The sequence below is a fragment of the Rhinolophus sinicus genome, linkage group LG05, assembly GCF_036562045.2.
Source record: "Rhinolophus sinicus isolate RSC01 linkage group LG05, ASM3656204v1, whole genome shotgun sequence".
NCBI lineage: Eukaryota > Metazoa > Chordata > Mammalia > Chiroptera > Rhinolophidae > Rhinolophus > Rhinolophus sinicus.
This window is the reverse complement of record NC_133755.1, coordinates 130,502,532-130,526,168: the sequence shown is the minus strand read 5'-3', so window position 1 is coordinate 130,526,168 and position 23,637 is coordinate 130,502,532. Positions and strand designations below refer to the sequence as shown.

At 46.2% G+C, this 23,637-nt stretch overlaps 1 protein-coding gene and 1 long non-coding RNA gene across 3 annotated transcripts; both read right to left on the bottom strand.

Annotated features, from left to right (window-relative positions):
• Positions 1–4,923: 4,923 nt before the first annotated feature.
• On the bottom strand, positions 4,924–11,687 carry LOC141571687 (uncharacterized). Its single transcript, XR_012496693.1, has 4 exons — positions 10,429–11,687; positions 6,948–10,342; positions 5,449–5,489; positions 4,924–5,198 (listed from the first exon to the last, which is right to left on the bottom strand). It is a non-coding gene; the product is annotated as an uncharacterized LOC141571687 (long non-coding RNA).
• Positions 11,688–13,447: 1,760 nt separating this feature from the next.
• Positions 13,448–20,959, bottom strand: POU3F2 (POU class 3 homeobox 2). 2 transcript variants are annotated; one of them, XM_019743418.2, is made up of 2 exons: positions 19,541–20,959; positions 13,448–15,034 (listed from the first exon to the last, which is right to left on the bottom strand). In XM_019743418.2, the coding sequence occupies exons 1-2, from the start codon at positions 20,618–20,620 to the stop codon at positions 14,951–14,953; spliced, it is 1,164 nt and encodes a 387-aa protein (XP_019598977.2). In that variant the 5' UTR covers positions 20,621–20,959; the 3' UTR covers positions 13,448–14,950. The 2 variants fall into 2 exon arrangements, with proteins under 2 accessions (XP_019598977.2, XP_019598975.2); XM_019743416.2 differs by lacking the exon at positions 13,448–15,034 and having other exon boundaries at positions 16,513–20,953.
• Between the last annotated feature and the right edge of the window lie 2,678 nt (positions 20,960–23,637).

Sequence of the window (23,637 nt, the reverse complement as noted above, 5' to 3'; positions counted from 1 at the left end):
TCTTGTCTACCTTACAAACATCTACTTTGTTTTTTAATAAACATCACTTTTATAGGACTTCTGCTTTTTATGAACTTGAGACCCATGATATTTAAATTAAATATCATTGCAGACAATTTTTGTAAATTCTATTAGTTAACATAACACTGATGCACAATGAAACCTATTTTCAACTTTATGTATTACCAATAATGGTAGCTGAATTTATTTCTTATCAAATACTAGAAAATGTTTCTGTTGTTTATGGTACTACCTAATATCTATATGCTAACTACAAGCTAGGAAGTAAAATAAAAGTCAGATTAAAATATGTTGGCTGCTGTATTCATTAAGTCAATGACATGAAATTGGGCCACAGAAAAAAAGTACAAAATTATGATAGGTATTTGCAGAATCACTTCAGAAACTTCTGTGAGATATTGAGGCTCTGTAGAACAATTTACAAAACAACATACACAAAATTAGAGTATAGCATTAGTAGGCTGTTTATAAGAAATAAAAAACAATTTTTTGAAGTTCCTTCAAGGACAAAAGATAATGGATGTTTTTATAGTTTGCATCTGGACTAACTCTATTAGCATCATTAGTGGTAATGTATTCCAGAAGCCATTTAATGTAATTATGCAGATAATATTTTTTTCATTAAGAATGTTGTAGAATTTCAAGTAAGTACAGTTTTTAGATGAAATCTTTTAATCTTCTAAGAGTAGTTTTCTATAAAGGTCTATTACCTGTACAGTAAAAAGTAGGGAAACTAGTTTGAGACTAATAATCTTCACTTTTGCAACTCACTTAAACAGTGATATAACCTATTTCTTTAAGTTGCTAACTCAAGATAGAAAAGAAAAAGAGCTCTCCAAGTACGCTTACTTTTAGTTCTTAGATTAGAGGTGTTTAAAATATAAGTATAACTGTATTAAAAGTACATTGATTATAGTAGACACTTATTTTTCTCATTTAAACATCTTTTTTCTATTTTTTGCCTATTCAGCCATCTTTTAGCCTTTTTAAAAATTAGTTTCCAGTGTACAAAGATACACAATAGTTAGACATTTACGCCCCTCACAAAGTGATAACCCCCCCATCTACTACCCCTCTGACATCGTATATAGCTGTTACAATACCATTGACTATATTGCCTGTGCTGTACTTTACACCCTGTGAATGAATATATATATATACACATATGTGTGTGTGTGTGTGTGTGTGTGTGTTTGTGTGTGTGTGTGTGTATATATCATATAGTTGACATTCAATATTATTCAGCTTCAGCTTCAGGTGTACAGCGCAGTGGTCAGGCATCTACACAGTCCATGAAGTGATCCCCTGATAAGTCCAGTGCCCATCTGGTACACTACATAATCTTTACAACATTATTGGTTATATTCCCCGTACTGTATTGCATATCCCCGTGACTATATTGTGATTACCAATTTGTACTTTCTCCCCCATCCTCACCCCCTCCCATCTAGCAACCATCAGTTTTTCCCTATATCTCTGAGTCTGTTTCCGTTTTGTTTGTTCATTTATTCAGTTCTTTAGAGTCCACATATAAGTGAAATCATATGGTATGATTTCTCAGTCTGACTTATTTCACTTAGCATAATACCCTCTAGGTCCACCCATGTTGTTCCCAATGGTATGATTTCATTCTTTTTTATGGCCAAGTAATACCCCATTGTATAAATGTACCACAGTTTCTTAATCCAGTCGTCTACCGATGGGCATTTCGGTTGTTTCCATGTCTTGGCTGTTGTGAATAGCACTGTAATAAACATAGGGGTGCATATATTTTTTTGAATGAGTGTTTTGGATTTCTTTGCATAAATACCCAGAAGTGGAATTGCTGGGTCATAAGGTACAGTAGTACCTCGGTTTTCAAACATCTCTGTTGACGAACATTTTGGTTTATGAATGCCGTAAATTTTATGGATCTATGGTGTCATTAGATAGTAAAATTCATGTTAAATTTGCAGTTTTAGGGTTTGATTTTAAAGGTCTGGAATGGATTAATCCATTTTGCATTACTTTCTATGGGGAAACCGTGCCTCAGTTTTCGAACGTTTTAAAACTCGAACTGTCTTCTGGAATGGATTACGTTAGAAAACCGAGGTACCACTGTAGTTCCATTTTTAGTGTTTTGAAATACCTCCAAACTGATTTTTATAGTGGCTGCACCAATCTGCAATCCCACCAACAATGTATGAGGGTCCCTTTTTCTCCACATCCTCGCCATCACTTGTTTGTTGATTTATTGGTGATAGCCATTCTGACTGGAGTGAGGTGGTATCTCACTGTGGTATTTATTTGCATTTCTCTAATGATTACTGACATTGAGCATCTTTTCATATGTCTGTTGGCCATCTGTATGTCCTGTTTAGAGAAATGTCTCTGCATGTCCTCTGCCCATTTTTTAATTGGGGTTTTTTTTTATGTTGAGTTGTATGAGTTTTTTTATAATGTTTGGATATTAACCCCTTATCAGATGTATCATTGGCAAATATTTTCTCCCATTCAATGAGATGTCTTTTTGTTTTATTAATGGTTAGCCCTTCCTGAACCACCGCCCTGACTTTGGGGAAACACCCCTGTGAGATTCTTAGGATGTATGGTTTGGATGGAGTAGGTTCCTTGGTTTTAGAATTTGGCATTAGAATTTAGGATTGACCAATCAGCACACACACACACACACACACACACACACACACACACACACACATTGTTTAAAAAGATGGGCAATAAGACTAATTCTGGGCCTCAGGTGGAATTCTTCAAGCTGAGGCTCTTTGTAGTACAGAATACAAACCTAACTTATATCATCAAGCCAACAGTTCTAGTCACCCGAATGAGTTCACCTACCAGGAGATGAAGCGAGACTGACTCAGTCCTGATGATGCCATTTGTCCCCCTGGGTCGAGTCATTGCAGAAGTTTTCTGTTGCATGATCCAATAAATTTCGTTTTTGTTTTTTTGTTTGTTTTTGTTTATTAAGTCTGTTTGATTTAGTTTCAGTTACTTGCAAGTAAAAGAATCCTACTAGTCATATACTGCTGTTTTACAGAAAATATTCTTACAAGCAACTCCTTCTCCCACCTATTTCCTATAAAGCGCAGGTTCCCTTTGTCTTTTCCTGTGTTCCCTCTGCAGAGTACCATCCCGCTTCTTCCTGCCAGATCACATCTCATTTTGTTAAACGCTGATAGATCATTTTCTTATATTACCCTTTATAGTTTTGAATTCTCCAACTAAGAATTTCAGTTGTTAGCTTGCACATAATATTCGTATGCTTCTGTTGTGCTGGAAATTGGTATGTATTTGTGTACTTGGATTGTAAACTCCTGAGGCAATTATAAATAACACTGATACCAGAGTAGTTCAGGGTTCCCCACACGCTTAGTAATAAGTAGAGTCATTTGGACTGGTTGTTTGAAATTTTTCATTTAGTGTAAAGTACTTCATTGACATTTGACACGTTGGAGGACTGCGAGTTGGGCAGGAATGGCACCCCGAGAAATTTTAAATACTATATTTTACCATGTGCAGAGCTAGTAAGACTTCCTTTTGTGAACATTTTCTTATGACTTCACCTTACAGTGCAAATATGCCAGATCTATAGCACAAGCCCATTCTCATATTATTCTTTCTTTCAGTTACTTATTGTATTGTAACCACTTCAAAATATATGGCTTAAAACAATAATGATATATTATTTCCCATGATTCTGTGGACTGTTAGAACAGTTTTGTTCTTGCCCAAGCTCACTCCTGGCTGCATTCAGGTAGCTGGTTGGCTGGGCTTGGGTTGAGCTAGGTTGTTGGTTGAGGCACATCTCTCCTCTTTTTTCAGCGATTCCTAGAGTGCACAAATAGGAGTTTCAAGGTCTCCTAAAGAGACCTTGTAAGCCATGTAGTCATTCCTAAGGCTGCAGTTTCTTGATCAAAGTGAGGACCAACCCAGCTTATATAGAACTGAGGCGAGGGGGATAATTCAACCACTCAACCAGAGTGGCAAAATCTCATCCCAGAAAATGTGCAGAATGCGGGCTATTGTTGTGACCATCTTTGGAAACAATCTACCTCACTGTTGTTTTTGTTTGTAATGGAATACAAAACTAGTATGCCTTTTATTTCCAAATCCTCTTCATGCATACAGTAGAATCCTCCCTGAACCATTTAATACATATAAAAGTACTAAAAAAAAAAAGTGCTTTTCACTGGGAAGTGTATATTTCTGAACTGGCAAGTATTAGGACACACAGTTATGTGTAAGTACACACCTATGCTAGGCTATTTTCTTTGGCTTACATACACAACTAAGCTGATCATTTGTAAAATATATAGGTTTTGCTCTTATGTGTATATCTTAAACAAAACACAAACATTGCAATTACTATCCATTCTGCCTTTTCCTCTCCTCAATAGAAATTCAGTTTTTGCAAACATAACTGGTCAGGCCTCTGAATCTATATATTGTATTATGTAACTCTGAAAAGTGTAGCAATGTATGTATCTAAGATGTTTGTCTTTTCCATTTGAGATATTTAACATTTTTTTCTATGATGTGTGTTTTATATAATTTATATAAAGTTTTAAAACATGAAAAATTCTTAAAAATAAAAATATATGTATAAAAACATTTCAAAATTTATCGATGGCAAATACTAAATTCGGGCTGGTGGTTACTTACCTTTGGTGGGAAGAGAGTAGGCCATCAAGGAGCCATGACTGAGGGCAGAATAACATACTGGTGATGTTTTAGTTCTTAAATGGTGTACAGGTATTTGTTATATTTTTCTTTAGGTATTTCTATATGAAATACAGCAAAATTATAAAGAGAATTTAATATTTCATATTTATCATCTGATTAAGACACCATTCAAATCTATGATACATGAAACTATTTCAGAAACAATTTTTTATTGGATTCTAAAATGTTGCTTCACTATACAGATAATTCTGATAATTCATTCCCTGTGCAGGACCATTTCACAATACTTTTTTCTCTTCTTTCTAAATTAATTATGGTAATGACAAGCACAGAGAACGGCAGCATTCAGCAGCTTCTCCACTATGCACATACATACCTTCCAATTTGGAGGCAATAGCCTCTCCAGTCTGCTTACTTGCACCCAAAAGGGCTTTTATGTAGTACATTTTATAAAATACAGCAAGGGGTGGGGTGGGCTGGGAGTAGTATGTCTACATTTGGGAAAAAAAAAAAAAATGGTTGCAAAAGGACTCCAGAAAACTTCAATTCCCTTAAATAATTAGGGTTAAATCTTATTCTGACAAATATTGCAGAAAATCATTTCTCATTTTTTCCTAGCATCCCCAAAATGTTTATTTCTAACAAATATTTACAGGTGAAAAATTCTTTTCTGAATACTACTTAGAAAGATTCGACCAAAAAAAATAAGTAAATAAATAAAAATCAAAGTCCTCTGGTTACCTTGATTTTAAGTGGAAAGTAGAACAATGTATGTTGACTATCTGTAGTAAACAAAAGAAGAAAAGAAATTATATGCACGTCATTTCATGTACTGTTTTATAAGCCAGGAAGTTTCAGCTACTTCAAACTATATTCAAGAGAATATTGATTTACAGTATTCTACTTTTCAAATTGCCTTCCTTTCTTCCTAACTCAGAGTGATCCAGAATACCATTCTGAGCTTTTGAAGGCTAGGAAATAGAGAGGGGGGTTTTCACTTTAATTGGGAAGTAGTATTAATGTAAACAAATATATTATTCCCAAATCCATCCCCTCGTAGTTTTAGTTAACATGTTAAATAAGGAAAGTTTAATGTATGTCTAGATTTCTTTAAAATAGACTCTTTCCTTTAACTCCCTTAGAAGGAAAGGTTTGGATAAATGTATGTGGTAGAAGAGACATGAAAAAAAGAAGTGATATGGCTCAAGCAGGCTTCCTTCTGGGAAGTTATAGAAGCCTGGTTGCAGTCCTTAAAGGTTTCTCAAGACTGTACATAGTGCGTACTTCATATGAACAATGTGTGGCCTATGGTTTGTGTTCATTTTCTCCTCCTTCCTATTCTCTCGAGCTCTGTTACAGAGGCACCACTGAAGAAAGGGCCCAGCACATGGTAGGAGCTTAGTAACAATTTCCGGATTTGAAATTAAGTTGTTTTTTACTAGGGTCAGCCTTAGAGCTAGGTTCAATAAATAGATAAATGTTGCTGGGAAACCGCTTATCATGATGGCTTTATGATACTGTGTGTGTGTGTGTGTGTGTGTGTGTGTGTGAGAGAGAGAGAGAGAGAGAGAGAGAGAGAGAGAGAGAGAGAGAGAGAGACTAGTGAAACTAGCACATCTGAAGCTGAATACAATTTCTACAATTGTCCGTTGTTCTCATCTCTCGATCCTTGTTCATCTTATTCCCCAAGAAAGTAATCATGGTCTCACCATGTTTTGTGTCTTTTTTTTAGCCCCTACAGCCATTCTGGCACCATCATCTGCTCTTTTCCACACTTCTCTGACCACTTTGAGTCAGGGCTATTTCCACAACCCTCTAGCGAACCTTCCAGGTTTTCATCCTCTCCAACCTATCTGATGCACTGCCCCGACTCCCTTCCTGAAGCATGATTTTCATGGGATTGCTCCTCTTCAATAGCTCTTAAGTGCCTTTAGGATCTAATTAAAACTTCTTCAAGACCTTCTACTCATGAACTCTGTACCAGGCTCCCTCAGCAGCTTTCCTGTGAGGGATTCGGGCTCAGTGGACCAAACCTGCTCACCCTCTGCCTTTTCTTACTTCTCTGCCTCATGTTGTGCCAGGTGCCTCCTACCTAGAGTGCCCACTCTATTTATTTATTTCTTCTTTCTGCCAAAGCGCTCTCTCTCTCTCTCTCTCTCTCTCTCTCTCTCTCTCTCTCTCTCTCCCTCTCCCTCTCCCTCTCCCTCTCCCTCTCCCTCATAAAAAAAATGCTGAATTACCTTTGCCTTCCAACTTTGATTATGCCAACTGAGAATCCTATGGATTGACTTTGGGTCTGTCCTTTTGGAAACGCCTGTTCATGTACCTGTATTATTCACGCCTTGTCGTGGGGAGCACTGCCCGCATATTTTGGTTCAAGGGCTCCACGCATTTGGCGGAAGTCCAGCTGTCATCAGGCTAGTGCTTTGGCTTTTCCTATAAGCAGGTGAAGGAGCTAGTGGAGTCCTTGGCTCAGGCCAGGCAGGCATGCTCGAAGAACGTCCTGGTGCGGTCCCATTCCCTTCCCCTCCCGCGAGTTGCGCTGCCTTCTATTCCCCAACCCCGGGCGGTGGAACAGGGGAAGCCTCAGGGGCCTCCAGGTGGTCAGAAGGAAACTAGGCGAGAGGCGGTGGAGCGCGGCTGGGGCAGCGTGGGTAGTGGACCGTAGGCCGCAGGGCATTTCTTGCGGGGTCACCTCCTCGTCCGCACGGGTCCCGGGGTGCCGCGATGCTGAGGCTCCGCTCCTCTTCTCGGTATGGCTGCTCTAGGCCGCGACCGCCTCTCCTGCCCTAGGAGAACTCCCGGGAGAGACAAAGTGTTTCTAAAACTTGGCACTGGCCAGCTGTCCTGCGTTGCCAACCAGGAGAAGAGGGAGGGCAGTCCTGGGGCGACCCAGAGGTGAACCCATCCTCCGCCTGCACTTGGGGCACCCCCCGGGCCCGCCAGCGCAGGAACTCATGCAGCCCCCGCCTCGCCTGCGCCCAGCCAACACAGCCGCCCCAGGCTTCAGTGCGCGGCGGGGAACACCCAGACCCTCTTTCCCCAAATCGTGCCTGATTGGGTGCCCCAGAAGGGGCCTCCTGGCTCAAGCAGAGGGAGGGACTGGCCACGGCCACTCTTCCTACGCCAGAGTGGCGGAGGGACCCCCAGGCTGGAGGAAGGGACCATAGGGTGTTGGAAGGATGCCGACAATGGCATGGGACCCCTTGAGTGGTGGAGGGTACTCCAGAATGGGGGACTGGCTTCTGCCACTGTGCCCCTCCGAGCAACTCTGGGATGTCACGGAGCGCCTATAATACCCAAACTGTCTTTGTTTCCAAGCCCAGAGACTGGATGTGGCTGGCCCTCGACCCCTGGAGCTCTCCACAGGTGGGAGGCCTGGATCAATTCAAGATAAACTGCTGGTGGTTAGTTAGTGCTCTTGTTGCTGTTGCTACTTTATGTGTGTGTGATTGGTTTTAAGTGTTTTATCCCAGTATTTTCTTCTTAACTAATGTCGGTGCTGTAAGTGACAGAGAAAAATGCTATAAAAACGTCAAGAGGTTGTAAGATGTTAAAGAAATGGAGTGGTTTGTGGGCTAGCCCTCGCGTCACAGCGGCATTACTGGAGGGGGGCGCTGGCAGCCCTCATGGTGGTTTTATCTACAAGGGGCCTGAACATCCCAAATGCAAATATCCGGTGCAGGGGCAGCCCCGGGTAAAGCTAATCAGAATCCAGGGTGCCTCTCTTGGATAATGCAATTGAGATGTCTGTCCATGCATTTCTCTTTCTCCACGCTGGTAGACATAAGGCTGCATCAATTTTTAAGTTAAAAACATTTCTTGCTGGACAGTCACAGCAGAGGCCTCCACTGGAGTTGGCAACAACAGCACTTGACATTGGACTTGCCCTTCATGTGGTTTCATATATATTATTTCATTTGAGCCTTACTTAAATCCTGTTGGAAAGAAAGAAGTGGTGTTATCCACATTCTGTATGCGAAGAAACTGAGATTTGGAGGTGTCAGTTAACTCCCCCCAGGGTGCTCATACATAAGTGCAGGGCTGGTACACAAACGTAGGTGTTCTGACTGCAGTTCATTTCTATTACTACTGCTGGGTGCAGCCTGTGGTGTCTGTTCTCCTCTTCTTCCTTGGCACATAATGTAGGATAAAGGTAGAGGAAGAAATCACCATTCATGGTGCAAATGCATATAGTGTGGAAGAATGACCAGTTAACTGGGGTCTGAAGGAAGCAAAGTTCAGCTCTCTATGCTGAATTGATACCTTTGGTAGGTGTTTGGGGGTGGGGGGCCTCCTATTCTGGGAAGCTCTTCCATGGATAAATCTCTGTTCAAGTGACAGCTGGAAACTCAGTTTTGAACCCTAAAACTGAACAAACCTACTCTATAGTTACAGGTGGAACCTGAGTCTGAATTAAAATATCCCTCTCTGGTCTCTTATTCCCGATGAAGCATTCTGTGAGGAAGCATTACTTCTAACCTAGTATTCTGGTCTTGATGCCCCTGAAAAGCCAGGGTTCTCCGAGAGACTGAAGACTGGCCTGCCACAGTCCAAATATGTGGGAACCAAGGATTGAGAAAACGATTCTTTCCTCTTGTTTGGGAACTTCTCTTGTATAGAACGTATCGTCTTTCCAGGGGAAGTTTTTCAAATCCCTACTCAGGAACTACCTAAAACTGGATGTTTAGAAACCTTTGTATGAGTCATATGCATACAGTCACCTTCATAAGGCTAGGAGGACTTGGGGGGAAACTTTAGAATGAGGAGGGAGAGGAAGAAGAGGGGGAAAGGAGAACTGGATCTGAAACAAAACAGTTGAAGATTAGGCAACGTAAAATCATGAGTAATTGTGAGTCGACGCCACTGTGGGGCGCCAAAGTTCTACTCGGCTAAGGACCGCGGCCGTCTTGGGTGCGAGAACAGAAGTCCTGCGGAACAGATGCACTCGGGGAAGAAGTGGCGGGGTGGGGGAGGGAAGGGAAAGGAAAGCAGGGGTGGGGCTGGAGTGCTCTTTATTCTCCAGTAAAAGTCGCCTGGGAGACTTCGTTACATAACAAGTCTGTACGTGGAGGATGAACACTTTGTTAGAAGGAAAAGAGGGTGTGAGTGGGGGAAAGCTCTTTAGAAAAGAAGAAAATCTCGGACCACTGAGCTCACCAAGGAGCACAGACGCTCCTCTTAGCTTCAGAAATTCTTGGGTTTCTCAAACTGGGGCCCTGACCTTTTTTAAACTGGGCGTGAGAAGAGGGGAGATGGATTTGGAGAGGATCTGTTCCCCACAAGCACACCAACTACCCCGCCTCACCTCCCCGCCCCCCCCACGCCCATTTCGGGGCTGTTTCTCCTCTTGGGCGCCACAGGGTTGCCCAATTCCTTCTGCAGCGCCAGAGGACTCCTCCGTCGGGATAAAGGGCGGCCTTCCCTAGTCTGCGAGCTCCCGGGATGCTCAGCCGTCAGCTGCCGGGAGGAGCTGATTTCATTCTGCCGCGGCTTTTGCTGCGGGCAGCGAAGGGCGGAGGGCGGGAGGCCGGCAGGGCGGGGTGGGGGCGGGAGGCGGAGGCGGGAGGCAGCGGCAGACACCAGCAGAGACTGAACGCCCCGGCCTCGCCAGGGTTTATTACATCCCAGCCACCTGCAAAGGTTAGGAACGCGCATTTAGAGACGGGATAATCCGAGTTTAAATATTAACAGTAAAAGCAGAACCGGTGGTATATTTACCTAGAAGTGAGATCTTTTGCCAGGGGAGAGGAGCTCAAAGGAGGCCAGGTTCCCAGGCCTGCGGGCCTGGTGTGACGCTTCCGGGTGGCATCGCAGTCTGGCCACGACCCTCCTCCGGAGCTTCCTTCGGGTGTGGTTAAGGGGGGAGGGCCTTGAAACTGTTTGCCAAGTCTATCGGAGTCAGCCCCGCACAGTTCAAATCTTCTGCTTTGTCATATTCTCCTTTTTAGGGGCCTCCCCGACCAACACAAAAGGTGGCGGGAAGTACGTTGGATCAATAGCAAAGATTGTTATTTAGATAACGAATTAATCTCCCTGTTATAATACTTTTCATAGTGAACTTTGCGCCCCTTCCATAAGAAAAAGGAATTTAAAGGGAAAAAGTCTCAAACAGGATTAAGGTTTTAATTACAATTCCCTATCGAAAAAGTATGTTTGATGAGCTGATCTTATCAATTAATAGTAACATTAAAGCTCAAGAAACAGATTCACAGAAAATATGCTTCAGGGCGTCTTTTAAAAGTAATGCACCCAGGAAACCAGTGGGCAGCAGGCCAGCGTTTCGGATCTGTGTCTGCTGGGACGCGGCCAGTGCGGGACACGCCTGTGGGGCTCAGGCTGGGGCGGGCGCAGCGGGCCCAGAGCTGGGAGACCTGGCCATGCGGGTGGGAGGGAAATAAATAACGGGCGCCTCTTCCAAGCTGAGGCCCACATCAAAGTTGGGGCCCCATGAGGGCCGTGCAGTTCACTGCGTTTGGGTCAGCGTTATATTCCAGGGGCAAATAAAGTAATTTGAACATGCACCAACAGTTTTCCATAAAATACGAGTTAAAAGAAGTAATAGAACTAATCACTGTCTCCTCAAATCAAGTAGAAAACATTTCAATGCACTAATTAGAGCAATTAGAATAATAAGCCTCTGCCTATATGTGGTAAGACAATGTGTACAAACAACTTTATTTAATGTATACTGGTAATCAGCGATGCGTGCCTGCTTGAATGCTTAGCGCAATAAAACTACCCTCCGTCCGCCCAAACAATCAAATACAAATTAGTTTAATGATTGTGCCTGCTGAATGTCTTAGAAATGTACAGGCAGAGGCGAGTAAATAGAAGCATCCTTGTTTGCGTGCGTCCCCGCCCCGGCCGGCCGCGAGGCCGGTGAGTGGCCGCGGGCGGGCGCGGCGGGAGCGAGCAGGAGGCTCAGCGTGCCGGGCAGAGGCCGGGCCCCGCGCCAGCCCAGACCTGCGCCGCGTCAGAGCCGCTGCTTCTGCTGCTGGCCGCCCGCCCACCCTCCACAGTCAGTTTCCCGCTTCTGTGGCCTGGCCACATACCCCAGGCCCCAAGAGCCCCTGTGCCCGGTGGGGTATCACCTCCTACATAGGTGAAAGGCCGCTTTAGAACCCCCAGAGCCCCTCAACGAGGATTTTAAGAATTGATTTCCTCCCACCAGGAGACTCATCCCAGAAGCCTTGGAGTGCTAAGGGGGGTGAGGATGGGGGTCCGTAGTGCTGGGAGTACCCAGGCGTCAGAGGCAAGCCCAGGCCTCGGGTCATGGGGCGCGGCTTCTCTCGGCTCGCTGCTCTCAGGTCTGACTTGGGATGATGGGGTGCCCAATGGGGCTCCCAGCTTCCCTTCGTTGGGGAATTGACTTTCCTTCAGTGTAGAGATAAAAGAGACTTTAGACCCCGCAGGGAGTAGTAGTCGGTTGCGGAGGGTTTTGGGGTTCGTTTTTCTCCATCTTCAGGGCTTGGAGAGTAAGTTGCTCTCCACTGGAGGCAGGGAGCTGAGGTCAGGAGCGCCAAGAAGTTTGATAGGTGTTAGCTGAACTTCGCTTGCCAGCTCTCTGCTCCCTTGCTCGGTTCCTTGGCCCTTCCCAATCTCCCAACCCTCACTCGCCCCCAACAAACAAACAGGAAAAGGTCATATTACTTTTCTTCACAGGCAGATGATCCCCTTTTCCTCCGCAGTTTCCTGAAGTTTGCCTCCTCTATCTACCCTCTCTTTCTGAGGTACCTTCTCCCACGATTGCTTCTCTTATGCAGAAAGCAATGTCCTGGGCCCAAATTAACAAAGTCAAGTGGAAAAGCCGCGCAGGGAGAAAGCTAGGAGACTCACACGCCCCTGGACCCTTGAACTGCAGTCATCTCTGTGACCCATCGCCATCTCTGCCCTGGCGGAGCGAGCCCCCAGAGAGTCCCCGCCAACTCACTGCAGCTAAAACCAACTTCCCCAGGGGCGGCGGCCCATCCAAGGCGCCTGCCCTCCCCCTAATCGCTACCTCTATCCTCTGCCTTCCACGGGCGAACCCACCAATCGTCTACACCCCCATCCCCCACCCCGCAGAATCTCCTCAAAGTGGGAAAGTGATGGAATGGCCCACGTCTTCAGGGCTGTGGAACTTTCCCCTAAGGGTTCAGGCGTCCAAACCGCGGGAGCCGCAGAGAATCCCAGCTCCTGGCAAACACTCAGGGGCTGTTGGGCGTCCAGGAGCGAAGGCAGGGTTGGAGTACAGGGAATGCTCCGCTCCTCTCACTTCTCTCCCTGCGTGGGCCAGCAGGGCGGTCTGGGCCTTTTTTTCAGTGGTCTGGGCTTCCCCGAGATAGGGGCACACAGCCAGGCTGGGGGCGCCTCCTCTGCGCCCGAAGGCTGAGCAGATACCGGCAGCCAGCACACTGGCCCGCCTGGCCCAGGCGTTCTGAACAACTTTGAAGGAATATTTTGTTAGGGGAACAAACAAAAAGTTATTAATGTCAAATCATTCTCTCCAGAATCCTGTGCTGTGGAACATAAAAAGTCCTCTGACGGAATGAGATTTCCTAATGGGAGGAGGAAAAGAACTCCCAACACTTTCTACAAGGATTTGTCTAAACCTTAAAACCCAGTGATTTACAATGGCTAATTTGTGTTACAAACCCGCAAGAAACTTTTTCTTTTTCCCACTCCTGCTAAATTCGCCATATTCTTGTGTGCATGGCACTTTTTTCTTTTTAAACAACAAACTCAGAGGAAACATTGCTGGGAGGAAATATATATGCTCCAAATAAAAAAGGACGCAGATTTAAATTTACTCCACAAGGTTTCTATCGCCATCGTTCTGCACGCCGAGAGTTAATCGTATACAATTTATAACAATCAAAATCCCCTCCATATTGCTCAGATGGGGTCCTAAAGCTCCCCTGTCTTTCTAAAATCAGTGACAAGTGAGTCTTTGTGGGGCATTTATTTCCTTCTTTTTTCTAGATGACAGCTCCCCTTTCTAGCAGAGAGCTGTGTGCCGCCAGCTACAGACCGCTCCAGAGCCCAGGCTCTTCACGCAGGAACCGCATATGGAAATGCCCCCCCACCACCAAATCCCAGACAAAGAGCTATAAAAACTCAAAGACGTGGAAGGAATAAACTTTAAGATATAGATGCACTTTTACTGGTCTATTAAATAACATTTCAGACATTTTTTTAAAAAGTACATCTTAATGTTACTAACAACCAGAATTCTAGGAACAATAAGAGAGGCCAGGGTTGTTTTGAAGGGGTATGATATTGTTTCTAAAACCTCTAACAGCTAAGCCAAGCAGAGTTGTTATTAAGGTAAAAGTACTACGTGATCAAGTTAATTAACTTTTTTTCTTTAAAAAAGGGAACAAATTTCCTAGCTTCCCACCAAACACAAGAACAATGTGAAAATATTCTGATTGTTTCTTTATCTCCATAACTAAGCAAAGCCTTAAAGAAAACTAAAAAAACATATTCTGGCACTCCCGTACCCACATCTATATAAGATGGCATTGAAATAACTCTGGTCCAAGTTCTACAAATGTGGGCAAGTTTGTTCCATGTTTTGCTAGCTGAGTGGCAAGCCCTTGCCACTTTTGAATTATTTCCCATCCTGAATCAAGTGGTGGGAATAGGAACCAGGAGACTTGGTTTTCTTCTACCACTATATGCCCCGTTAAGAGATTGTGTATCATTGAAAAAATAAACTTTCCTGAACAGCGAAAGTGTTGGTATAAGATTTAGCTGTACAACTCATTTAGTCATATTGTCAAGATTCATTCCTACTACTTTAAGATGCACCATTTTCTTCCATTTTAAATAAGAACTGTCACTTTTGCCTCACTGAAATATACAAGCAGATTCAAAGAAACATTTTTACCTTTGACACCCTCACTTTACTATCCTTCTATCTTTTTCTGTATAAACTTTGTTCTCTGCCTCATTCTGTAACTTGCCTAGGAATTCAATAGAATCTAGAACAGAGTTCTATAAACTGATTGAAAAATCAACAGACACATCACAGAGACCAGTGATAAAAAGATAATTTCTCTCACCCAGCAGCCCAGCACTCCCCGAGCTGCTTCCATGTAGTAAGGCAAATGAAAGGCAAAAGAATGAAGGATATAGACCTCCATGTGCATGTACCAATGCACTCACATGCCATTTCCCCCATTGAGGCTGATGCATTTCTTTATTAGTTGCTTTTGGAGAAATAAGTAGAAAGATGAGTGCCTTTATTAAATCCATTTCACCAGAAAAATTTGCCAACCAGTGTGTGGCTTCCACTGGTAGGAGCAGGAAGGCAAGGAGAAGAGTGCTTTTGTTGCTGCATCTGAAATATAAAGGAGGTAACTTCGTGGGAACCGAGAATGTTTAGAACTGTCAAGCATAATATTATTTGTGGCCATTCCCTCCATCTGACCTTCACATAACTCTCCCACATGATTGTTTCTCCTTCATCTTACATCATAAATTTTTTAAATGACATATTTCGAGCAAACACAGGAGCTCTTTCGGGATGGCTGTATTCTGCATTATTGTCTTTAGGGAAAAGAAAGGGTTTGTCATGTCTAGCCAACATTTTAGGGGTGACTACCCCACAAATTTCTCCCAGTGGCAATGATGGAGTTGTTCACTTTAGCATGTAATACATTCCCTAAAACAGCATCGAGACTGCCTGAGTAGCTTCAGAATCTGAATGCAAGCATGGGTCAAAACCATGGCGAGTCCGTTTAACACGTGATGGTTTCCAGTCGGTAGCCCTTGTGGCTAAGAACAAAAAACGCCTTCTCAAGGTCCCCTAAAATGCCCTGCAGAGGGCAGATGCTGCTTGTTTTCTGCCTACAATGGAAGAGGATATTGACCCAGAACTCAGATCTATACCCAGCTTAAACATTTTACCCATCAGCATGTCTGCGGTCACAAAACACTTCTTCTTTCTGTCACTTCGCGTTCAGACTATTGATAAGATCATTTGGCTGAATCTGTTTGGGACCTGTGTAATATTGACTAGGAGTTAGAAAAGATGATCAGATGTAATAAGCCCAGAAACTACCTTTCAAAATGGACATTTATACTAAAACCAATGTTCCAAGGAGGACTTCAAACACATCAGCAAACTTGTAAACTAACCCAACATTGCTTGGATTTCTCACTGACCTTAAAACTGATTTTAGTAAGGGTAATATTCCATCTCAGACTATGTGAAACACTTATTAGCACCACAGTCTTGAGTGCTCCCATATATTCTTTTCTTTTTGAGCCTGTTTTCTTGCCCGATGAGAAATAAACACTATTGTATAAACCATTGCAAAATCCATCTTTTTCTGTAAACCTAACAGGAACAATATATATGACCTTTCTCTATCACTTGGTAAACACACATATTGCATATGGTCAGAAATTCTTTGTTGAAAGATATTTGTTAATTACTAAAAAGAATAATCCCCTTAACTAAGCCTTGCTTTCCGTAGATCCCAAATTATGTAAGGACATGTGGGTAAAGATTAAAGTCCACCTAGTTCCATTGATGCTTTCCAAAAAAGTGAAATCGGGTAAGGTAAAACTAACCTAGAAAGAAGATGCAGGGATATCTGCATATATTTAAAGAGGACAAACATCTCTTTGTCAGACCATGAAATGGCAAACAAATTGAAGCTCAAACCCAATGACCATTTCAATTTAATGCTACAGGCACAGTGACTGAAAGGTTTTGGATTGATAGTTTTTGCAAAGAAAAGTGAATCAGAACAGTAGTCTCACCTAATTTAAAAAAAGGCTTCTGAAAGTTATAAACATGAAACCTGGCAGTATATGCATAAAATTTATTCCAAAACTTTATGAAGTATAAAGGAAGGGAAGTGTTTTACATACAACTCAACTCAGTCAGTATAAGGTCTAGGGTTTTTTTCCCCCTTAAAACTTGGCACTATTTTAAAAATAAAATAAAGATATTTCAATAATTAGAACAAACTATGAAGGTATTGTGCATTTCTGTTTTATGTAGATAATAAAATATTACTTTAACATAAATATATAAGGATCTCTGCGTTTTTATTTTCCCCACAAGCACAACCAAATGTACCAAAACAAAGTATTTTTAAAGAGACTGAACAAAAAAAAATTACATCCCATATAGATTTTGCTCACCTACTCATTTAAAGCTACAGAAAAACAGTTTCCAGAACCTTTTTGCTTTAAAAGAAATAAATATACATTGAGGCAGGCCACTTAAAAATGATATGAAAATATTTCCCTGGGTAGCATTAAAAAAAAAAGAAAAATAGACAAAGAAACATTTAAACTATTTCTGCATTTCAAAAGACAGATATTAAACATATATACATAGTGGTAAGGTTCAGTGGTACCCTTCATTTTAGTAAACCTCTGGGAGTTAGAGGAGCTGTAGACACATCCCCTGAACTCCAGCTTCTAACCTTACCCACTTGGTAATAAGAATCTGAAAATTCATTTCCTCCCTTTACCATTGGCTATTTGCTTCACTACAGGCCAGTCCCCACACCTCAGGAACAAGCGGTGTGATGCACCCCGAAGCAGCTCTATGCCCATCTCCTTGTGACATTCGTTGGGGGAAATGAAATACAGGCAAATAAATATGCCCATTATAAGTCATCATTTATCTTGCAAAAACATTGAAAATGAAACAGTCACAGGTGTTTGAAAAGACAATATAAAGCATATTTCCTAAAACCTTAACTACTGAGTGCAAGCTAATCTGATGCTGAACCATAATTTTATGGTACTGAGTTTTAATTTTTTAAAATAAAAATTTACCTAATACTTAACCAGAAAAAAAAGCCCCGGTCTTTTAAGATGAATAAAAAGTGTTTTCCCTTTTAGCGCCCTTTTGTGCTGATTATTTTTCAACATTTTAACTGATCACAGTTTAATGGCATTTATTTTCAATGTAGTTACAGTTTTGTTTTTCACCTACACTTCCCAGTAGAGTCTTTTGTTATGGGAGTTAACTATTTTTCCATCAAGATAAGGTCAAAATGCACTTAAAACTATTAACAAAGGGAGAAAAGGAAAAATTGAAAAATAGCATTTTTCCCCACTTCATTTGGCTTCCTCAGTGGAAAAGGGGGGGGGAGCTGTTCAAGTCAAACTGGTATTTTCTGTAATAAATTACAGGAGAAGAAGGTGTGGGACCTTAAATATGACTTGATAAACAAATGGGCTAGTGAAGACAAAACCAGTCTAGAGTGGAAATATTCTCTGTATGCATGTGGGTATTTGTGTGCTGAGAAACACAGTCTAGGCATACACCATTAAGTTCCAAGATTATTTTCTTTGTTTTTAAAAAAGCTATTAGAGGAACAAAGTTTAACGGCTGCTGTGAGCACAAATAATTCCTCATAATGAAGTTATTAAAACTGAAGGCAGAGAACTATACAGGGGGTGTCTGAAGATATATATTTCCCTAGTTCTCTTCAAAGTGCCACTTTTTTTCTGTTGGACAACTCTGGAAATATATGTAACCTCCACATTTCCTCTGAGCTCTTTCACAATGGGCCCGCTTGATAAAATGAAGCAATCAGTCACTCACTATCGATTTTTCTTTTTCTCCCCTCTGCAACCTCCCCCAGAAACACTGCCTGAAAATGAAGTTTACTTTGTGGTTGGTAACAAAAGCCAATGCTTGACTCTCATTTTTGTATTCCAAACTGGATTCTGGTCGTGGATAAAACGGGTAGATCATACACTTCTCCTAAAAGCAGAGAGTTATTTATTTTGTATGAAGCCAACCGTATTGCTTTGGTAAAAGGAGCAAATAAACGTTACACCAATATAAGGGAGGAGGGGGGATCTGAAGGTAACCAAAGTTCACAAACAGTAAGAACAAGTGGCTACACAAGAACATTAGAAATGGAGAGTGGCCAAGAGCTGGCTGCAACTCTCTCCACTGAATAAAACAAAACAAAACACAAAACCCGGCAATTTCAAAATTAACTGGGAGAAAGAAAAACATGTTCATGAATTTGTTCATGTAAACTTCAATTTTCTTGCAGTGCAAATTTATGTGGTTAGATTTTGCCGACATCAAAGAACGTGTGTTTTTTTCCTCTTTCCTGATGGGGATCCACATTAAATAAACACAGCAGCATGTGCCAACTCTGAGCATCGGGAAGCTGTGTTTTGCGTTTATCACGGTTTGGTGGATTTTTTTTTTTTTTTTGTAATTTATTTAGTTTTGCCAGGTTAACTCCTCTCTCTCTCTCTCTCTCTCTCTCTCTCTCTCTCTCTCTCTCTCTCTCTCTCTCATTCTCTCATTCTCTCATTCTCTCATTCTCTATCTCTCCACACACTTCTCTCTCTATGAGACAGTCTACTCCATTGCCTGGGCACTAGCCTGTAAAGGTCAAAACACATCATTACACCTGCTACCGTTTAAAAGATAGTCCAGTGCCTTAGTTGCTTTCCTTATTTTTGTTCTTTTTACGAGACGGGGAAATAATAATTAAAAATAAAAGAACAATCAGAAGTTAGAGTGGGAACAAGGGGGCAGGGAAAGGGCCGTGGACCGAAGGGGAGGGGGAGCCCCGCGCTCTGCCCCTCCCCCCGCTCGAGTTCACTGGACGGGCGTCTGCACCCCGTGGTGTGGTGGCGTGTCCCTACTCCCCCCGTACACATCCTCGGCGCCCGGCAGAGTCCCTCCGGGAGGGGTCATCCTTTTCTCTTTTTGTCTCCTGTTACAAAACCAAACTCTCACCACCTCCTTCTCCAGCTGTAAGCTGTCCGCGAGGGAGGTGATCTCCTGGGCCGAGGGCTTGGGGCATTTGAGGAAATGGCTCTCCAGAGCCCCCTTGACGCTCACCTCGATCGAGGTCCGCTTTTTCCTCTTGCGCCCCTGCGCTGCGATCTTGTCTATGCTGGTGGGGCTGCCCGAGGACGAGTCCGCCTCCTCCAACCACTTGTTCAACAAAGGCTTCAGCTTGCACATGTTCTTGAAGCTCAGCTGCAGGGCCTCAAACCTGCAGATGGTGGTCTGCGAGAACACGTTGCCGTACAGGGTGCCCAGCGCCAGCCCCACGTCCGCTTGGGTAAATCCTAGTTTGATCCGCCGCTGCTTGAACTGCTTGGCGAACTGCTCCAGGTCATCCGAGGTCGGCGTGTCCTCGTCCGAGTGCGGGTCGTGGTGTGCGCCGGGGTGGCCTGGCGGGCCCTGCGGGGGCGGCGGCGGCGGCTGCTGATGCGGGTGCGAGTGCGGGTGCGGGTGGTGGTCTGCGTGGTGCGGCTCGTCGTGCGCGTCCCGCAGGCCGTGGTGGTGCAGCCCGGCCGGCTGCCCGCCGGCGCCCAGCATGCCGTTCACGGTGAAGCTGGGCTGCGAGTAGAGCAAGCCGCCGTTGGACGCTCCCATGGAGGGCGGGAGGTGCGCCGCAGCCGCCGCGCTCCTCCATGCCCCGGGCCCCGGGTGGTGGTTGGCGGCGTGGTGCACCAGATGCGGCGGCCGCTGCTGTTGCTGCTGCTGCTGTTGCTGCTGCTGCTGCTGTTGCTGCTGCTGCTGCTGCTGGTGCTGCTGCTGCAGGGCGCCTGGCCCGTGAAGCTCGTCGCCGCGGCCGCCCTGCTGTACCACCACCGAGGGCTTGATGTCCGGCTGGCCCAAGGGGCTGGTGGACCACGGGGAGCCGTCGCCGCCGCCCCCGCCGCCGCCCCCGCCCCCGCCGCCGCCGCCGCCTCCCCCGCCGCCGCCGCCGTGGGACAGCGCGGTGATCCACTGGTGAGCGTGGCTGAGCGGGTGCCCGTTGCTCTGCAGCGCGCCGTAGTCGCCTTGAACCAGGCTCTGCGCCTCGCGGTAGCCCCCCGCGCCCTGCTGCATGCCGCCTGGCGGCTCGGCGTGCACGATGGAGGCGCTGGAGGTGAGCAGGCTGTAGTGGTTAGACGCTGCGGTCGCCATGACTCTCGGAGCCGGACTGAGCGCTCCGGTTAAAGGAGCCGCGCATTTGACAGTTACTTTTTCGCCTCGGGCTGCTCTCCTCGCTCGCTCGCTCTCTCCTCTCTCTCCCCCAGCGGGCAGCTCCGACGCCCGCTCCGACGCCTTCTGTTGCTGCTCCTGCTATTACTGCTGCCGCCGCCGCCGCCGCCGCCTCCCGCCCGCCCTCTCTCTCTTTCTCCTCCTCTCCCTCCTTCTTGCTTCGCTCACTCTCAGGCTAGCTGCGCTCTCCCCCCTCTCCCTGCTCTCTCCAGCTCTCTCCCGCTCTCTTGGCAGAGCCGGCTCGCAACGGCACGCGCCTGAGCCCCGCCCCCTCCGCCCCCTCCCATTGGCTCTGCGCCCTTAGATTTACGTGGATACCACTAGCAACCTCCCAGGCCGGCGCCACTGATTGGCGCAGAGCAGCCCCTCCTTCTCCCCCCGAGCGCGGAGTCCTCATAGCCCTCCTTTGGTGCCCCCTCGCAACCCTATTCAGCTTCTCTTGGATCTCATCTCCCTTTCTCCCCAGCCCCCCGGCCTCCTCCTCCCCTCTTGGATGGGCCCCGCCCCCCATCTGTCTCCCCAACAGACAGGCCGGGCGGGGATGGGGGTGCAGGGCGGGGACCCGCCCCGGCGCACTATCCGTCACAGCTACTTGGGTGGGTGGGTGTCTGTCCACCTTTTCCCTGTGGGGCTGGAGAGGGGGGAGCGTGGTAAAGAAGGAGGGAGGACGAGACAGGCCGAGTTGCACAGAGCCAGGGGGCGTCTGATTTTTAATCACCTTGGGATACACACACATCAGCGTCTCTTAAACCTACTCAGAAGCCAGACTTGTCCCGCTGTTGAAGTCTCCTTTCCCTCCACGCTTAGAATTTCAATGTCCATGTGCTCTTTGCCCTGGGGTCTGAAGATACTTTTGCCGCTAATAAAGGTCCTCTTCTTTCCTGCCACCCTGCCGCTAGCGCAGGCTCTCTTCCTTTTAGGTTCCAGGCCCAATTGTCTCACGGCCCCTCCGCGAGAGGCCCCCACGAGAGGCAGGCTCAGCCCCGCGTATTGGCTTGTGAGAGATTCCTGTTAAGGAGAGGAGTTGACTGCTTTGACAGCGCAGCATGCAGGACTGAAAGCAAAACAAAACTCTAAAAGTCTCTGTCAGATTCCCACACTAGGGCGCGCGCAGTTTTTGGTTTAGAAAACTGGGGGCCTGCGCGCAGACCTTTGCCTTGTGCAGGAGCTTTGGTGGCTCTGCCTCGGGGTGTGGTGGAGGCACCAACGGCCACCTGGGGAAGCCGAGCCACAGGGGCTGCGTGCGCGCTTCTTTGCGCTCCTGGTCCTCTTCGTTGCAACTTTTCCGTTAACTACTTGGAAGGGGAGAGAGTGTGTGTGACGGAAGATGGGCCGATGCTAGGGGACCCTTCCTATTCAGTAACTTCTGCGGGCGCCATCGGGTGGGGTTGGGCTAACTCAGCTGTCTGGCTCTGGCTGGCGTATCTCCCTACTTAGTCTTAGGCCTTGAACTCCAGAGCAAAACTGCGGTACAGCGCACAGGCGGTGCCGCGCCACTCAGTGCGAGCGCGTTGCGCCGTCAGTTTCTTAGCCGCCTGGAGCAGGTGACTGCAGCGGTTCGGAGACTGCAGGTCGACTAGTAGGAGCCCGGGCACCGACCCAGGCTTGAGCGTCCGGAATACCACGCAGGGCCAAGCGTACGGCGGGGCTTATACTGCGAAGCGAATCAAAAGTTGCTGCCAGGAAGGGCAAAAAGACCTCATGGAAATTGATCGCGTCCCCACCTCTCACCTTGGGCCCAGCGCGTTGTAGCTCTAACGCTGGCACTGCTGGAGGTCGTGGGCTTGTGAAGGAAGCCAAGTCAACGCTCAAGGGGAGCACTTTGGGGCCTCTGGGCGTCTTAATCCAGACAGCCAAGTAGAGCGGGCCAGAGAATTCATCATGACTAACGAGGAGCCGAGCTCTTTGGGGAGTGGCTGAGCTGTTTATAAATCACCACATTGAGCACCCGCCGGGGCAAGGCGCTTTGGCTGAGAATTTCCACGTGCCCAGTGTTTATGAGCGTGTATGTGGGAGAGAGAGAAATGGTTAGGGGAGGGGCGAGCCCACAGGCCGCCAGCGGAACGGACCTGCATCCCCCACGCGCGCACCCGCGCGGCGAGGCGAGGACACACACCGTGTGGCGCTCGATCTCAGCGCAAGCGCGGAGCCACTCTGGCCGTGCGCCTGGTGGCTACTAAGAACCCCGTAACTTTGCCCAGCTAAAATAAAGGAAAAAGTCCGAGCTTCGGAGGGCACAGACTCCGTAGCTGGCCCTCGCAGCTCCTCTACTGTGAGCGAAGGGACTGGGCGGCGATCAGGACCGCCTCCTCCCGGCAGCGGCTCCAAGTCCCCAGCACTGGGCGCGCGGCTCCGCTGGGGCTTTGGGAACGCACAGGCCGCTTGCTAGCCGCATCGAGTCCTGGCCCTCTGCGCCCCTCTCACCCCTCCAGTCCCCTGCCTCTCCTCCTCCCCGCATTCCCCCACTGGGAGACTCTGAGCTCCCACAGATGGAAGAATCCTCCCGCCAGGAAGGGCCGCGTCCGGATATCAGAAGCTCCCCTCCCTTCCCCCTTCCGGGGCAGGTGTCTGCTTTTCTCTGGATTTGATTTCACATTTCTCAAGGGACAAGGCCCTTTGCAGCCCGTGGGGTGATACACTCGAGGGAAGAAAAAGATTTCCAGATGCATCTCTAAGGAACCCGAGGCGTCCGGGCTTGGAGTTAGTTTAAAAGTCCCCCCCGCTTTTTGTTCCCTCCCTTCCCATAGGGCGCTGGTGTGTGTAACTGGGGGTGGGCAAGAACAGGCTGCACATGGACATCAAAACTTCCCGTCTGTAAAGGGACTTCGCTGGCGATTATTGCTCCGAGAGCCATCCCAGGTTGACATCCTTGGTCTCCACTCCACCCCCCACCCCCGCCTCATTTACTGGCGAGTGACAGAACCGAAACATTCCCAACA

Excerpts from the sequence above, each read along its gene's own strand:
- POU3F2 (XM_019743416.2), bottom strand. The coding sequence starts at position 20,620 with ATGGCGACCGCAGCGTCTAACCACTACAGCCTGCTCACCTCCAGCGCC.